General features: G+C 37.0%; 1 protein-coding gene across 1 annotated transcript; it reads right to left on the bottom strand.

The window, feature by feature from the left end:
- Window positions 1-276: 276 nt before the first annotated feature.
- LOC126504527 (odorant-binding protein-like) lies at window positions 277-4,906 on the bottom strand. Its single transcript, XM_050146897.1, has 6 exons — window positions 4,843-4,906; window positions 4,286-4,418; window positions 2,944-3,014; window positions 1,467-1,577; window positions 670-771; window positions 277-293 (listed from the first exon to the last, which is right to left on the bottom strand). The coding sequence occupies exons 1-6, from the start codon at window positions 4,904-4,906 to the stop codon at window positions 277-279; spliced, it is 498 nt and encodes a 165-aa protein (XP_050002854.1).
- Window positions 4,907-18,367: the final 13,461 nt, after the last annotated feature.

The raw sequence follows: 18,367 nt of genomic DNA on the forward strand, positions 1-18,367 counted from the left end.
GTTTCTTGATGGAATATAAATTGAAAAATTTAGCAATTCTGAGTAAGATAAATATCCTTCAAACTGTTTTATAAATAAAAATATGCTATCCTTCATTTTTGTCACAGTAAGATCCTCAGTTTTAAAAGAAAAATAATAACCTGTCTAGATTTTACACTCATTTTTTTTCTTTTGGTCACATAGTAATCTCTAATTTTTTATGTAATATGGACAAATCCAACCAAATATCAAGATGATTAGGCATGGCCCCTGTTTCTACTCACCTACAGAAGGTCATTATTTAGGACAAGTATCTGTAAAAGAACATAAATGGGGTAAAATTGACAGAAATATTCTCCTATGAATATGAGAACAGCTCCCCAAGGATTGTTGCTGGAAATAACAACTGAAAGATAGCATATGGCTAGATATAATCTGATTCAGGGATCTTACTGATTAGATTGGTAGATACATTGTTGATGGATAGATAGATAGATAGATAGATAGATAGATAGATAGATAGATGATAGATAGATAGATAGATAGATAGATAGATAGATAGATAGATAGATAGACACATAGACAGACAGAAAGACTCAGTGTGTAATATACATGCATTTATGAATATACAGTGATATATATGTATAAATATATATAAATGCTATGAATAAAAATATTCATTGAGGTTACCTGTTGCCAGAACATCTCGAATGTTTTCTGGTGGAATGCCATGTTCCTCAGCATATGCCTCAAGTTTCTCATGTTGCTCAGGAGTCAAGGGTTGACCTTTTCCTACATTGCATGAATGACAGTGTCAGAGACATGTTCAGTAGAATTCTGGAGAATTTACAATGTGTCCTTATTATCCCACCACAATATACAATAAAAATCCCAACTGCTCCAACTTCATTTACACTTGGTGAGTGAATACAGGCAATAAAAATTTTCACAAATTCCATGGACACTTTAAACAAAGTTTAAATGTTGGTATGACATCACTTCTCAGGGTCTCATGATGCATCAAAAAATTTTAAAAAGCACCTTCTTTAGAGAATTCACTCATCAAAGTCTTATCCACTTTCAAAAACATAACACTGAAAAGTCATGAAGCCTGTCAATGGAACCTTCATATTTCTCCCAAATCTATACTTTAGAATTTGTGTTTTAATTTAGTACACACTTGATCAAATGACATCCAAAATGGTCTGAATTCTGGGAAAATAATATTTACTCTATTCTTTCCAGTGAGGAAACATGAAAATAAACTCTTCCAATAGCCTTCTTCCATTTCCCCTAGTCTTCAATGACTATGCTACTTGAATTGCAATATAATGTAAAAGTTAGTCCACAAAACAAACAGACTGTCATTTAGTGGAAAGGAGTTTAGAAATACCATGATACTGTATTTGGTGGGCGAATCTGTCTTAATTCTCATTTACAGGGTTATACTTTCATTAATGTTTCAGAGAACCCACTATCATTCTTACCAAGAACAACAATCAATTTCGTTCTCCGGTAAGCTCTGTCCACATTATCACCAGCAAGGACTATGATGTCTTCTGTTGCAAACACAGGTTTAAATACATGATCGCCTTCAACTGCAATAAAGACACATTTCAAAACTCAGTGTCATTCATTTTTCTACCTTGTTTGACATCACCTGTTGACAAAACATTAATATTGACCCTGACTCTAGCAGTCATCTCTGATTCACTATCTCATGACACATGTGGGCAAAGGTATTCTTGTGGTCATCCATTTTACATATCCCATCATAATGTGGTGACCAATCATTTCCACTCTTTAAACGGATAGTGCATCCTAGGTACATACACTTTCCTTTTTTTCTGAATTCTTTGTGTCAAGATCTGTGGAATCACTCTTTTGGTTATTCCTTCCCATTTCAACCAGATCCAAAAGGCCACTTGTCAATTTCCTGAAAGTTAACTTTGGTGTCATACCATAATAAGACCTGGTGAGCAAATGGCTACATATGCAAAAAGAGACTGTACTCATTAGAAATGTGCAAAACTGTTTTCTTCTTGTAAGATTATAGATGTAAAATGTAAGAATGAGTATTTTAAGTTTACCAGACATTCATATTGTTTGTGAGTTAATCTTTCTATGCATGTTTCTGTGTGCATATGCCTTCTTTCTCTCTCTTTGTCTCTCTCACTATCTTTCTCTCTTTCTGTTGCATGAATGTGTGTGCGTGTGCGTGTGATATTTCCACTTACAGACACTGATTGAATGATTATTTCACAGGAAAATAAATGGATTTAAGTATTTGGTCATTTTCTATTATGTTACTGATTTTCATATCCATGTAAGGTTAGAAAAGCATTTTGGGGGGGGCAGAAGAATGTACCTTCTCTTCATTTAAAATCAACAAGAATTTATGCTGTGTATAATTCAGTTGAATAGTGTTGCTATTATTTTAGCAATTGTTTTTCAAACTGAGGTAGTCAGTTTGAAATTCTTAAACAGATTTTCCCTAACTTTTCAAAAGTGAATTTTATCATCCAACTATCTGAATGTTATGATTTTTACAAAATATAAGAAAAGGAAACTTTAAAATAGCACTGTTAATTTAAATTCTATATGAATCCAGGATGATAGATAATCTCTATAATATAAGTACTTGATAGCCTGAATCATGAAGTTTGCAAAGATGTTTGAGGCCACTCAGAGACCTATTAGGGAGTGGCAGGCCTGTCCAATAACAATCTGAGATACTGTATGAAAGAAAGGACACTGAATATTATCTAGAAACAAATTTTCATGCAGGAAACTATTTGGAGACATTTTGTTAGAATATCTCAGTTGGTTGGAAGAATTGATAACTTTCCCAGTAACCAAAATTGTTCTAGGTCCATGTACCTATGGGTGGCTGAGGTGTCAACATGTATGTGCTCACCCACAATGCTTTTGTTCATAGAGGAAGTGCCCAGATCCCATACTTACACTGGGTTCTGTAGTTGCCATCTTCTTGCTTATACGCAGTGACTTTGGTCAGTGAACATTGGTTATTCGCACTGAAAATCAAACAGAGGAATCATGGTTTATTGTATTTATCTTGTGAATTCATATTAAATATCTTCAGGTTTTAAAGAACTTGAGATACTTTAATATCTATGAACAGCATTCAGAGCTAGAGGAGACAAATCTCTGTTTACCTTACTTTTCAAAATTCTTGTTTAGAAAATACCACTCTGTTTATTATCATACATATGAATTACTTTATTTGTAGCATTTTTTCCAAGTTCTATGAAGACTCTATTTTCTTCCTTGTCCAAATTTCTCTATTCACTGAGTATGATTTTCAGTATATTAATTCTCCCTTTCTAGACCAACAATAATATATGCACAATATTTTATGAATTTGTTTTCAATGTTTTTATGTTTAACCTAAAATTACAACTGTGACTAGAACGAATTAATAGTTCTAAGTATTTTAAGTTCTTACAGTCCTATGCATTCTTTCATTCAACACTATCATATGAATGTCAGAAAGAAAATTTTTGAACTAGAGCATCAGAGACATGCTCCCAGTAGCTCAGACCCAATATAATCACACAGAAACAATATTATTTAAATCATTGCTTGGCCAATCACTTAAGCATATTGCTAGCTAGCTTTTTAATGTAGAATTAACCCATTCAGTAATTTATATTTTACCACAAGGCTTGTGGCCTACTGGTAAGGTTCCAACCTGCAACTTATTTCTTCCCCCACTGGTGGCTACATGGCATCTTTTTTCACTCTGACTTCGTTTTTTCTAGCAGTTGGCTTAGTTTTCCCCCACCTAGCTCTACTCTGCCCTGTCAAAGAAAAGGTATTTATTCTTTATTCATTAACAAATAAAACAATAGAGAGAGAGAAAGATTTAAAACAACAGACCCGGATTTGCAAATTAGATTTTTCTGACCTGTGTGTGGAAGAATTTTTTATGGCACTATGACGAAATAATATAACATGCGTGACTTTGACCCAATGCTCACACCAACCTTTTGACTTACTAGAAGTGAGATCCTTAGAGTCTCACGATTCTCATATTAGGGCATAAAATTCAACCACAGGCCTCTAGCCACAAGGATTCTCAGAAAACACTCAGAATTAGAGACAGATTCTAACTTTTATGTGGTGCCCAGACCTAACCCATCATGGAATAACATAATCACATTTCTGAAGATGAGATTTTCAGTTTCATGATCAGAAGCTGAACATTCTCCTGTAAATTTAACAACATAAAAATATGTGGAACATAAACGGTCTGCTCAGGTTACACCATTGACAATTAGCTTACTTGACATAAAACGTCATTTCCATTTGACTACAATCCTCATTACAAGTAATTTCTCGAAAGTAGACTCTCATAGGTCCTCCTTCTGCTATTCTGTCCACATTGTCAGAAGCGATGGCAATGGTAACCCACTTTCCTTCAGGCTGAACAAACAGCAAATGCAATTAGAATGTTAGTAGATACTAACATCTCTGATCCCAATCTTTGGAAATATGTAAAATAATTAAAAATATACATCGATAATAGTTTATTAGTTCAAAATTATGCTTCTAGAGATGAAGATTAATAAAGGGTAATAAGATAACTCAATTTACATAGCATTTTAAACGTAAGACTTTTTGGAACTACTCATATTTTGGTCTCCTATGTTCTGCAAATTCAACCCTTTGTTTTTTTTTTTTAGTTCATTTGTTACATCTTTGAGAAATCTGGCTGGAAAGTGGTAACTGAGTAAAAGTTAGAAAGGTCATTTTATGAATATGGACTTGCATGGACAAACTGAATTAGACAACACATCCACAGAAGTAAGCTATTGAAGAACATTAAACCTATTCACAGACCAAATGAATTTACCTCAGCATGAGTCAGACCAAATGCCAAAGCCAGCAGTAGAAACTTTACCATGGTGGTGCCTGCCTTTGCTCTTATGCAGATGCTCAAAATAGGATATTAGTTGTGAAGGAACTGAATTGACATGGCTTTTTATACAGTTAGAGGGAGTTTCATGGAAACAACCAATGATTCTGCGCCACAACAACCTGCATCTGTCCAGTATTTCTACTTTGACCCTGCTTTGTGGCATATGATCTCTTATCCTTAAACTAATAGGATTAGGCTAAAGGTCAGGATCTGTTGGGATGATTAATTGAGCATTCCTGTCATAAAGATCTATCCCTGTGAGAACATTCAAGTAATCTTTTTGCCTTCAAAACTATACTGGTTGGTAAAGGTCACATTGCATATGTGTATGTCATATATGAATCATTTAAAACCATGACATCTGCTTTAAAATATATCCCAAAACTAAACATAATACTGTGCAGTTAAATTAATTTAAAGATGTGTCCTGGGCTATATGAGCCAAAGCAACCACATTATTAGAAGATAAGATGCTAAAACTTGACAAGGATTTCCTATAAAGGTATTGACATATCTTGTGCTACCTTTAAGTGTTCCAATATATTGACTACTTTATTCCTCCAGTAGCCTGAATTCAAAAGCTATGGCACAAAGCTAAAAAAGATATCAAAAAAGCTAACTGTATAAATAATAGAAAAATGCTGCTAGATGTCTACTGTCAATATGTACAGATATCATTAATCAAAAGAAAAAAATTAAGTGAAACAGTCTATAAAAATAATGACATTCAGAAAAACTGTACAATGTGCAAATGGGCTCTGCATTCAAGCTCAAAATATGCTTACATTTCCAACAGCAAGAACCCTCCCTGCCCAGTTGATATCTTTACACATCAAAACCAAGGTCTGTGTTGTGATTAGCCATAGATCTTGTCATTCATTTCCAGGAACAACCAAGCTATCAGGACTCTGCAGAACTTGTTTATCTTCTGGGGCTTCCCTCTCTGACACATGGAATAACCTATAGGCTAGTACGTTGGCATTTTTGATTGACAACCCATGATTACTAACTACGCCATTAAAATAAATTAGTCAGTCCTGGTGTGGGAGGTACTTCTGTCTGTTTGTTACTTTTCTTTGTTAATGAATAAAGAAAGCACTTTGGCCTGTTGATGTGGTATAACTTAGGTGTGTAGAGAAGACAGAATTGAATGCTAGGAAAATGAAAGAATCAGGGAGACACCATTGATCTGTGGCCTAGGGTAAATATGCTGAAACTTTGCTGGTAGGCCATGACCTCATCTTGATATACAGATTAATTGAAATGGGTTAAATTAAGATGTAAGAGTTAGCCAATAAGAAGCTAGAGCTAATGGGCCGAGCAGTAATTTGATAAAAAAAAAAGTTTCCGTGTGATTATTTTGGGGAGGGTAGCAGGACAAACAAGTGATCTCCTTGTGACAATGGGCACCCATGTGACCAAATAAATCCACATAAAACCTGAGAGGGCTTGAAAATGAATTCTAGATAAAAATAAAATGCACAGTTTAACACAGCTTCTTGCTGTTTGCTGGCAGTGTGCGGCAGCTTCTTTAAGAGAGGTTTTCCTGATTCAGCCTTAGCAGGAAAAGAGCTCAGCCATTTTGAAATGCCATCTTTCTGAGTTGTTCTGCCAGTGTGACCTCTGGCTCTTTCAGACAGAAGGCCCCACTACAGAGCATTTGAGTAGGGTTTGTGGGCAGTGTGTTGCAACTTGTTTCATGGCAATGTGTACTAGCTGTGTGCCTGAAACTGGGGTGGTGTGTGAGATTCAGAGATGCAAGCAGCTCCACCATGCTGGACTGCGCATAGTGAGCAGGCAGTACCATATATACAATAGCAATAACATAGCTTAAGTTTTAGACTGTGCGGAACAAGCAGTGATTTACCATATTTGACCTAGCTATGGTGCAGCTTAAGTTTTTAAGAAGTGCTTAGCATTTTAGGAAGTGCTTCTGGTCAGAAAATATTTACAGATATGCAATAAAGACAAATCCAGATAAAAAAGACCTCTAAATGAGCCATAGTGTTGGATAAATGTATGTAGGCTTGGGAGAGTGAAGAAAAAGAGTATAGAGAGTCATAAAATAAAGTTAATGCTTAAAAGAAAAGTATAAAATCTATAAAGTGACAGACTACAGATAGTCATAGATTAAAAGGAGTAAGAAAAATAAGACATGTAAAAAGGGACTATACACAGAGAGTCTGAATTATGTATATTATTGTCTTATCTTTGAGTTTTTTGACTGTGAAAGAGCTAAGTACAGAGAGGCATTTCATTGTATGGACTGCTAAGTTAAACCGACATTAAGGTATCATGATTTCAAAATCTGAGTCTAAGGATATGTTGTTTTGGAAAAACAGGTTCTTCTTTTGTTGTCACAGAAGATGAAAACATGTGGATTGCTTCCAGACCAAAATGGTTTCATAGACCAAGACCCCCTGAAAGGTCACCATGAACACCCTCAAAAATTACTTTGCCTGATATTCATCAGTATGGCTATAGGATAGGGCCATTTCAGATTCCCTCTCCTCAGCTGCCCAAGGAACTAGCTGGGCACATCTCCCTGGACACCTGGGAGCCCCTCTAGAGTCAAGTCTCTTGCCAACCCTAAGATGGCTCCCTTAATTAAGAAATATACTTCCCTGCTCCTATATCCACCCTTCCATTATCCCAACCATCCCATTCCCCCAAGATCTCCCCATCCTCCGCTTCTCACTTTTCTCTCCCCAGTTCCCCTTTCCCCCAACCCACCCCATCCCCAAGTTCCCAATTTTTTCCTGGCAATTTTTTCTACTTCCAATATCCAAGAGGATAACTATATGTTTTTCTTTGGCTTCACCTTCTTATTTAGCTTCTCTAGGATCACAAATTATAGGCTCAATGTTCTTTATTTATGGCTAGAAATCAATTATGAGGGAGTACATCCCATGTTCATCTTTTTGGGTGTGGGATACCTCACTCAAGAGAGTGTTTTCTATTTACATCCATTTGCATGCAAAATTCAAGCTGGGGATAGACAGAGACCCACATTGGAGTACTGGACTGAGCTCCCAAGGTCCAACTGAGGAACAGAAAGAGGGAGAACATGAGCAAGGAAGTCAGGACCACGATTGATGCACCCACCCACTGAGACAGTGGGGCTGATCTATTGGGAGCTCACCAAGGCCAGCTGGACTGGGACTGAAAAAGCATGGGATAAAACTGGACTCTCTGAACATGGCAGACAATGAGGGCTGATGAGAAGCTAAGGACAGTGGCACTGGGTTTTGATCCTACTACATGTACTGGCTTTGTGGGAGCCTAGCCTGTTTGGATGCTCACCTTCCTAGACCTGGATGGAGGGGGGAGGACCTTGGACTTTCTACAGGGCAGGGTACCCTGACTGTTCTTTGGACTGGAGAGGGAAGAGGAGAGAAGTGGGGGGAGGGGGGAGAAGAGTAGGGGAGGGGGAAGGAAATGGGAGGTAGGGAGGAGGCGGTAATTTTTTCATTAAAAAAATTACTTTGCCAAACTGGTGACTGAGATGAACCTAGCACACAGGATACACCATAAAAGACCTGATGAACAGTGCCCCAAATCAGCAGGAAGCACTATGGAAAAAACTATGCCCATATTCCCAAATATTGTCTATATTTATTTACATTTAATGGGTGATATGATATAGATATGAATAATTTGCATTGGTATGAATCTTGGTTTCTTGATACAAATTTAAAGTAAAGTCTGTTATAATATATGTGTATAGTTCTCCACTTGAATAAGATATTGTGATAGTGTAACTCATTTAAAAATTATGATTTATTATTAATAAATATATGTTAATGGATAATCACCTATAATAGTCACACTTGTAGTCATTTTAGTTATATTTTCTAGATGTATAAAGATATATTTAAGTTAGATAGATATTCTTCAAATCTTTAAGAGACCTTCAGAATATGGCATTTAAAATGTTTAAAAACTTAAGACTTAGCCAGGCGATGGTGGCGCACGCCTTTAATCCCAGCACTCGGGAGACAGAGGCAGGCGGATCTCTGTGAGTTCGAGACCAGCCTGGTCTACAGAGCTAGATCCAGGACAGGCTCCAAAGCCAAAAAAAAACCCAAAAAAAAAAAAAAAAAAAAAAAAAAAAAAAAAAAAAAAAAACCTTAAGACTTGAGACATATCTCCTTCTCTTCTCGGCATACTAATCTACTGTAAGAGAAAGATGGGCATCAAAGAGGCTCCTTATGGAACTGCTTAGCCATTTGGGAAAGAAACTGCTTTTGCCTGGATTGCTGAACTGGACTTGCAGAATCCACAGAGAAATGACTGCTGAACTTACCTAAAGGTGAGACAATCTTTTGGGGGTTCATGCTTTATGAAAGAGTCTGTGAGACATTCTGCAATATACAAAAGAAAGTAACTGGTACACTGCCAATATAGATGGAACGCTCTTTGAAATTTCCTGCTTCATGGAAAAGTGTGCTGGATACTATGGGCCTGTAGGCTGAAGATGGATGCCCCCATAATACAAAAGAACTTTGATTGACTGTCCAGGCAGTGAGATATCTCTGTCAATTCTAGAGTTTTGGAAAGTGCTTAAAATGCACTTCCTGTTTACTTAGATAATATATCCTTCTGATATCTTTGATGGAGTTGAAGAATTTATAATTATAGTTAGTTTTCCTTACTTATAATAAAAAATGAAGTAGATATAAATGTTGTAACTGTAATTCTTGCTTGGTTCCTGTTTTGTTATATGAAATTTTACTATGATAAACTTAATACCTTCCTTTTTATTTAAACAGAAAAGGGGAAATGGTGTGGGAGGTCCTTCTGTCTCTGTGTTGCTTTTTTTGGTTAATGAATAAAGAAAGTGGATTGGCCTGTTTATAGGGCAGAACCTAGGTAGGCAGGGAAGAAAGAACTGAATGTTGGGAGAAGGAAAGAGTCCTGGAGACACCATTGATCCATGGCCAGGGGTAAATATGCTGAAACTTTGCTGGTAGGCCACAACATCATGGTGATATACAGATTAATAGAAATGGGTTAAATTAGGACATGAGTTAGCCATTAAGAAGCTAGAGCTAATGGACTAAGCAGTGATTTAATGAATACATTTTTTGTGTAATTATTTCAGTGCTGGGCAGCTAGGACAATCAAGTGGTATCCTTGCAACACAGCCATTCATGACACTTTCTTTAAATTATATCCTATTATTATCTCTATCTCTTTTAATTTTGAGATGATAGCAAAATTACATCATTCCCCATTTTCCTTTTTTCTCTGTAAACCTTCCAATATTCACCCTTCATCTCTATCAATTTTGTGGACTCTTCTATCACTAAATGTTTTACATGCATATGAGTTCCAAGGTAGCAAGTGAGTCCTAAACATTTATCTGAAGATTTGGAACTGGGAATAACAGAAGAGACCTATCATGCAACATTTTTTTTGTCTAGGTTTGCTCACTCAGTAGATCCTTTTATAGAGCCTGCCATTTGCCTGCAAAAGTCATAATTTCATTCTTTTACAATGAAAAATTTATAACATGTTGTACATGTATCACTATTTTATTATCCATTAGACATCTGTAGAACATTTAGGATGTTTTCATTTCCTAGCTGTTGTGAATAGAGCAACAATGAACATGCACGAGAAAGAAGCTGAAAGGTGTTTCTGATTACACATATTCACTTTTCCATGAACAATAAATACGTTGTAAGGAATGGTCTTTTCACTCAAATGTTGATCCAAATCTTTCTGCAAAAGAATATCTACCAGCAATATGTTCCTTAATATTTTTAATGACATAGTTTGTTTTAAATTATAATGGTCTAATGACCCTGATAATTTATAAAAGAGCTGGGCTTTTTGTTAACACACATCATGGTATAAACATTCCCCAAATATATCAACCATAATGACTTAGAAAATCAATACTCTTTAAATTTCAGTTGAGTGACAAATAGAGTGCCCAACATCAAGAAGTGCCTTTGGCACAGGATTCCTGCATCATCTAATTCAATTATCATCATCCAGATTGACATCAAATTGGAAAAGATTTATTTTACTATTTTCTCCTTCCATCATCTTTCTTCTTCTGTATGGCAGGAACATCCCCTCACATTTCCACTGCCCTTGCTGCAATAAAAGCATATTCATTCTATGTTTACTACTTCAGCTCTATGTCTCACAGTCCCTAATATCTAACAGTTAACAAAATTTGCCTCTCCTCTCCACCTCTTTGTAAATTCTAGAATAAACATTCATTCATTGATGCTTTCTCTAAACAGTTTCATTAGTTCAGTTTCCATGTTCTTATGCTTCAACGTGATCTGTTCTAAATTTCTTCAGATTTTCTTTTGTAATTATGATGATCCATGGTTCAACTGGCCATATTGTGGTGTACTGGGGAAAATGAGACTGAAATTTTTATTGTAGTTATTGGTTCCTCTTCAAAAATTTGCCTATGCTTAATATTATTTTCCCTTGTACTTGTCAAGAATCTTACACACTTGATCTTAACCAAAAGGCTAAGAAGCGATCTGGACAACAATGAGGATGCTAAAAGAGATATACACGGTTTAATCTACATGGGAAATAGTAAAAGACAAGATCTCCTGAGTAAGTTGGGAGCATAGGGACCATGGAAAAAGATTGAAGGGCAGGGGAAAGACAGGGAGGAGAGCAGACAAAAAATGTATATCCCAATCAAATCAATAAAAGAAGAATCTTCTAGATATTCATTGACAACTGTCTCCTTTACATTTACCATTATACAGTGTGTTTCTAAATTCCCAAATTAATAAATACATATTGGTCCCAATGTATTATAAAAAGACACAAATTACTTTTTAAAAACATACTGAAGTTTTTAGTACAAAGTTAAATCAACCATGAGTTTGAAAAGAAAACATTCCTTATTTTCAGTTGAGTGACAACTTACCTCAGAGTCTCCAACATCAACAGCTCCCTGTGGCTTTGGCATCATGTTCAGTCCCAGGCAATTTGCCTCATCTGATCAGGTGGAGGTCAAATCAGAACAGTCTTTTAGATATTTCCTTCTTCCTTCTCCTTTCTTTCCTCTCTAACATTGATGTGCCAAGAAACTGTCTATGTTTTTTCTTGAGTATGCACATATGCACAACCTTAGTTAAGGATTTTGTATTCTGAAAGGCTTTATAGAACACTAAACAAACTCATTCACTCCAATTCTCTTTCTTCTAAGTCTACTCACATAACAGTCATATTTTTTCATCAAATTTTCACAACTTTGAATATGATAGCAACTAATTTTTAAAGATCTCCCAAATAATTTCAGAGAAAGAGGGAACAATAGAATGCTTCTGAAGGAAAAAAATATAAGGAGCAATTGGTGTGGTTATAATATAGTATCTTAAAGTTAAAGGAATCAAAAGATTTTTCTTTTTTTGTTTTTTCCTAGATTTATTTGAATAGTCATATAAGAACATAAAAATTGTACATAACAATGAAGAATCATGTGACATTTCAGTCCATCTTTCTTGCATAATTCAAAGATCAAAGTGTACATGCTTTTATCTCAGATGTTTCTTTGAGAAGAATGTACAAAGAGCTTTATTTAAGTTTTCTGTACTGTTTAGGACATTCTTGCTGTGTACAGTTTTGAATAACTTGTGATGGCTGTCTTCTTCTGCTAGTTAGAGCTTTGTGATTAATTTTGCATTGACTGATCCCGATAAGCATGGGAAAGCAAGAATCCTCACTTAAATCAGTCAGTAGAGGTTAATATCCATTATAAATATAATCCTCTATCAGTTTATTTGGAACAGTCTGAAATTCATTTTTTCATTTCTTTCACATTCTGCTGATTTTTATTCTATATCAATATTATGAGTGATGAGCCTAAAGGGCTTATTTTGATCTTGTATGTACCATTCAACTAAGAGTATTAACTATGAATTTTATGGTCACAGAATAAAAACAACCAGGATATTTACACATAAGTTCCTTATCTAAAGACACATTGCATTCTCAGAGCCTTCTCTCACTCTGATGACAGACCTTTATGCTAAGGTTTTGCTAGAAGGGGAAAACACAGGCAATATCTTCCATGGCAAATACAACTTTACAGACATATGCGATTTGTCCTTTATTTTGCATGTTTGCTTCTTAGGTCCACACATCTCACAGAGAAAATAATGGATTTCCCCATAATTTCTTCTGCTTCTTCTTGTCTCTGTATTTTTCTTTTTAGAAAATAAATTTGGGGCAGCGGGTGGACACCAGCAAGCAGACGCGGTGGGTGGACACCTGCGGACACCGGCTAGCAGACAAGGTCCACGGGCGAATGGTCAATCAGACAGAAACCTAATAGAGAATTAAGAGAATTATTGGAGGTAATGAAGCAAATGGACTTAACAGACATCTATAGAACATTCCACCCAAAAAGGAAAGAATATACCTTCTTCTCTGCATCTCATGGAACCTTCTCGAAAATTGACTACATACTCGGAAACAAAGGAAACCTCCACAGATAAAAAAAAAAATATCAGGGAATCCGAATTGGGAGGGCAAACGGGAGGGTGGTAGCTCCTTTGTCCCAATAGCCTGCCTGCAGCAAGCAAGGTAGGCCCTTTGTTTATGAGCCACCCAAGCAGCAAGGAGATCCGGTCCAGGCACCAGGAGAGACATCATTGGGGTGAGTGAGTTTCTGACCATGGCAGCAGCCCGGGACAGGGAACTCAGACATTCCTCATCCCTCCTACACTTCCTGGTCAACCTCAGGGGCTATACTGCCCAATACCTACTCTCTCTTCCTATCCCACCCAGCTTGCATCCACAACCCTCCCCCCTCTGTCTGACTCCCTCCCCTCTTTGACCATATAACATCTCCTAGCTCAGTCTGTTCGGGGGGCTGGGACCAAATCCGAATTGGGAGGGTAAACGGGAGGGTGGTAGCTCCTTTGTCCCAATAGCCTGCCTGCAGCAAGCAAGGTAGGCCCTTTGTTTACGAGCCATCCAAGCAGCAAGGAGATCCGATCCGGGCACCAGGAGAGACATAGGGCTTGCATCCAAAACCCACCCAGAGCAGTGCTGAGGAGTTCTATCTGGACGGTCGTCCATGTTTGGGTGCTGAGGAGTTCCAGCTCGATGGGATGGTCCCTGCTTCTACACTGAAAAGATACACCCAGAGACTCAGTCACAGCAAAGACTAGACCAAAACACCAGGCCTCTCCTGGCTCCATTTGAAGGAGGAGATGGGAAGGCGCCAATGCAAGACTTCCTCCAACAACCTGAAAGGCAACATGACTTCACCAGAATCAAGGGATCCCGAAATAAGAAGAATTGTACACCCTACTCCAGAAGAATTAGAAGAAATCGACTCAAAAGTGAATTATATGAAAATAATAGAAGACCTTAAGCAGGAGGTGAAAAACTGACATAAACAATTAGAGATTACAAACAAAAAGGTAGAGGAAATGAATAAATCGCTTAAAGATACCCAAGAAAATCAAGAGAAACATGAAAAAGCAATCAGACAGGTACGGGAAGCAGTTCAAGACTTGAAGAATGAAATGGAAGTAATGAAGAAAACACAAACCGAGGGAAGATTGGAGATGGAAAATCTGGGTAAACGAACAGGAACTACAGAGACAAGTACTACCAACAGAATACAAGAGATAGAAGAAAGAATATCAGATACTGAAGATACCATAGAGAAAATAAACACACTGATCAAAGAAAACAGCAAAACCAACAAATTCTCATCACAAAACATTCAGGAAATATGGGACACAATAAAAAGACCAAACCTAAGAATAATTGGAGTAGAAGAAGGAGAAGAGGTGCAACTCAACGGCCCAGAAAATATATTTAATAAAATTATAGAAGAAAACTTTCCCAACCTAAAGAAAGATGTACCTATGAAGGTTCAAGAAGCATACAGAACACCGAATAGGCTGGAAAAAAAAAAAAAAAAAAAACATCCCCTCGCCATATAATAATCAAAACACAAAACATACAGAATAAAGAAAGAATATTAAGAGCCGCAAAGGAAAAAGGCCAAGTTACTTACAAAGGTAAACCTATCAGACTTACACCTGACTTCTCTATGGAAACCATGAAAGCCAGAAGGTCCTGGATAGATGTACTGCAAAAACTAAGAGACCATGGATGCAAGCCCAGACTACTATACCCAGCCAAGCTTTCATTCACCATAAATGGAGAAAACAAAATTTTCCAGGATAAAAACAAATTTAAACAATACGTAGCCACAAACCCAGCCTTACAGAAAGTAATAGAAGGAAAATCTCTAACCAAGGAGTCCAACAATGACCACAATAACTCAGACATCTAGAGACCCGTCACCAGCGCAACTCAAAGAAGGGACGCACACGAACTCTACTACTAAAGAAGTGACCGGAGTTAACATCCCCTGGTCATTAATATCACTTAATGTCAATGGGCTCAACTCACCTATAAAAAGGCACAGGCTAAGAGATTGGATACGAAATCAGGATCCAACATTCTGCTGTTTACAAGAAACACACCTCAAACACAGAGACAGGCACCTACTCAGAGTAAAGGGCTGGGAAAAGGCTTATCAAGCAAATGGACCTAAGAAACAAGCAGGTGTGGCCATACTAATTTCTAACAAACTTGACTTCAAACTTAAATCAATCAGAAGAGATGGAGAGGGACATTTTATACTCATAACAGGATCAATTCATCAAGAGGAAGTCTCAATCCTGAATATCTACGCCCCTAATATAAAAGCACCCACATACGTAAAAGAAACATTACTAAAACTCAAGGCAGCCATCAAACCGCACACACTAATAGTGGGAGACTTCAACACTCCTCTCTCACCAATGGACAGGTCAATCAGACAGAAACCTAACAGAGAACTAAGAGAATTAATGGAGGTAATGAATCAATTGGACTTGACAGACATCTATAGAATATTCCACCCAAATCGGAAAGAATATACCTTCTTCTCTGCAGCTCATGGAACCTTCTCGAAAATTGACCACATACTCGGTAACAAAGCAAACTTCCACAGGTACAAAAACATATTAGTAACCACCTGTATCTTATCAGATCACCATGGATTAAAGTTAGAATTCAACAACAACCCTACCCCCAGAAAGCCTACAAACTCATGGAAACTGAACAGTCAACTACTGAACCACACCTGGATCAAGGAAGAAATAAAGAAAGAAATTAAAGTCTTCCTTGAATTCAATGAAAATAAAGAAACAACCTACTCAAACTTATGGGACACTATGAAAGCAGTCCTGAGAGGAAAGTTCATAGCACTAAGTGCCCACTTAAAGAAAACAGAGAAGGCACACATTGGAGACTTAACAGCCCACCTGAAAGCTCTAGAAAAAAAAGAAGCAGACTCACCTAGGAGGAGTAGAAGACTGGAAATAATCAAACTGAGGGCTGAAATCAACAAAATAGAAACACAGAAAACAATCCAAAGAATCAATGAAACAAAAAGCTGGTTCCTGGAGAAAATCAACAAGATTGATAAACCTCTATCCAAACTAATAAAACGCCAGAGAGTGAATATGCAAATTAATAAGATCAGAAATGAAAAGGGGGACATAACCACAGACACAGAGGAAATTCAAAGAATCATTAGATCTTACTACAAAGGCCTGTATGGCACAAAACTGGAAAATGTAAAAGAAATGGACACGTTTTTAGATAAATACCATATACCAAAGTTAAACCAGGACCAGGTGAACAACCTAAATAGACCTGTTAGTCACGAAGAACTAGAAGCTGTTATCAAAAACCTCCCTACCAAAAAAAGCCCAGGACCTGATGGTTTCAATGCGAAATTCTACCAGAACTTCCAAGAAGACCTAATACCTATACTCCTTAATGTATTTCACAATATAGAAGCAGAAGAGTCATTGCCAAATTCCTTTTATGAAGCTACAGTCACTCTGATACCAAAACCACACAAAGACTCAACCAAGAAAGAGAATTACAGGCCAATCTCACTCATGAACATCGACGCAAAAATCCTCAACAAAATACTGGCAAACCGAATCCAAGAACACATTAGAAAAATTATCCATTATGATCAAGTAGGCTTCATCCCAGAGATGCAGGGCTGGTTCAACATACGAAAATCTATCAATGTAATCCATCATATAAATAAGCTGAAAGAAAAAAACCATATGATCATTTCATTAGATGCTGAAAAAGTATTTGACAAAATTCAACATCCCTTTATGATAAAAGTCTTGGAGAGACTAGGGATACAAGGGTCATACCTAAATATAATAAAAGCTATATACAGCAAGCCGACAGCTAACATCAAATTAAACGGAGAGAAACTCAAAGCCATCCCACTAAACTCAGGAACACTAAACTCAGAAACCCACTCTCGCCATACCTCTTCAACATAGTGCTTGAAGTTCTAGCAATAGCAATAAGACAACATAAGGGGATCAAGGGGATTTGACTTGGAAAGGAAGAAGTTAAACTTTCGTTATTTGCAGATGATATGATAGTGTACATAAGTGACCCTCAAAACTCCACCAAGAAACTTTTACAGCTGATAAATACCTTTAGTAATGTGGCAGGATACAAGATCAACTCCAAAAAATCAGTCGCCCTCTTATACACAAAGGATATGGAAGCAGAGAGGGAAATCAGAGAAGCTTCACCTTTCACAATAGCCACAAACAGCATAAAATATCTCGGGGTAACTCTAACCAAGGAAGTAAAAGATCTATTTGACAAGAACTTTAAAGCATTGAAGAAAGAAATTGATGAGGATATCAGAAAATGGAAGGACCTCCCTTGCTCTTGGATTGGGAGGATCAACATAGTAAAAATGGCAATTCTACCAAAGGCAATTTATAGATTCAATGCAATTCCTATCAAGGTCCCATCAAAATTCTTCACGGATCTTGAGAGGACAATAATCAATTTTATATGGAAAAATAAAAAACCCAGGATAGCCAAAACAATCCTATACAATAAAGGATCTTCTGGAGGCATTACCATCCCTGACTTCAAACTCTATCACAGAGCTACAGTAATGAAAACAGTGTGGTATTGGCATAAAAACAGAGAAGTCGACCAATGGAATCGCATAGAAGACCCGGAATTTAATCCCCAAACCTATGAACACCTCATTTTCGACAAAGGAGCTAAAAGTATACAATGGAAGAAAGAAAGCATCTTCAACAAATGGTGCTGGCACAACTGGATGTCAACCTGTAGAAGATTGAAATTAGACCCATATCTATCACCTTGCACAAAACTCAAGTCCAAATGGATCAAAGACCTCAATATCAGTCCGAACACACTGAACCTGATAGAAGAGAAAGTGGGAAGTACCCTACAACAGATGGGCACAGGAGATCGCTTCTTAAGTATAACCCCAGCAGCACAGACACTAAGGACAACATTGAATAAATGGGACCTACTAAAGCTGAGAAGCTTCTGTAAAGCAAAGGACACTGTCAC

This window comes from Alexandromys fortis, unplaced genomic scaffold, assembly GCF_014885135.2.
Source record: "Alexandromys fortis isolate MF-2015 unplaced genomic scaffold, M_Fortis_MF-2015_v1.1 scaffold_12, whole genome shotgun sequence".
Taxonomy (NCBI): Eukaryota; Metazoa; Chordata; class Mammalia; order Rodentia; family Cricetidae; genus Alexandromys; species Alexandromys fortis.

Coding starts and splice junctions, on each gene's coding strand:
- LOC126504527 (XM_050146897.1), bottom strand. CDS start 4,906: ATGGTAAAGTTTCTACTGCTGGCTTTGGCATTTGGTCTGACTCATGCT. Junction 3,015..4,285: donor GAAATGACGTTTTATGTCAA/GTAAGCTAATTG, acceptor TTTGATTTTCAG/TGCGAATAACCAATGTTCAC. Junction 772..1,466: donor GAAATTGATTGTTGTTCTTG/GTAAGAATGATA, acceptor CATGCAATGTAG/GAAAAGGTCAACCCTTGACT.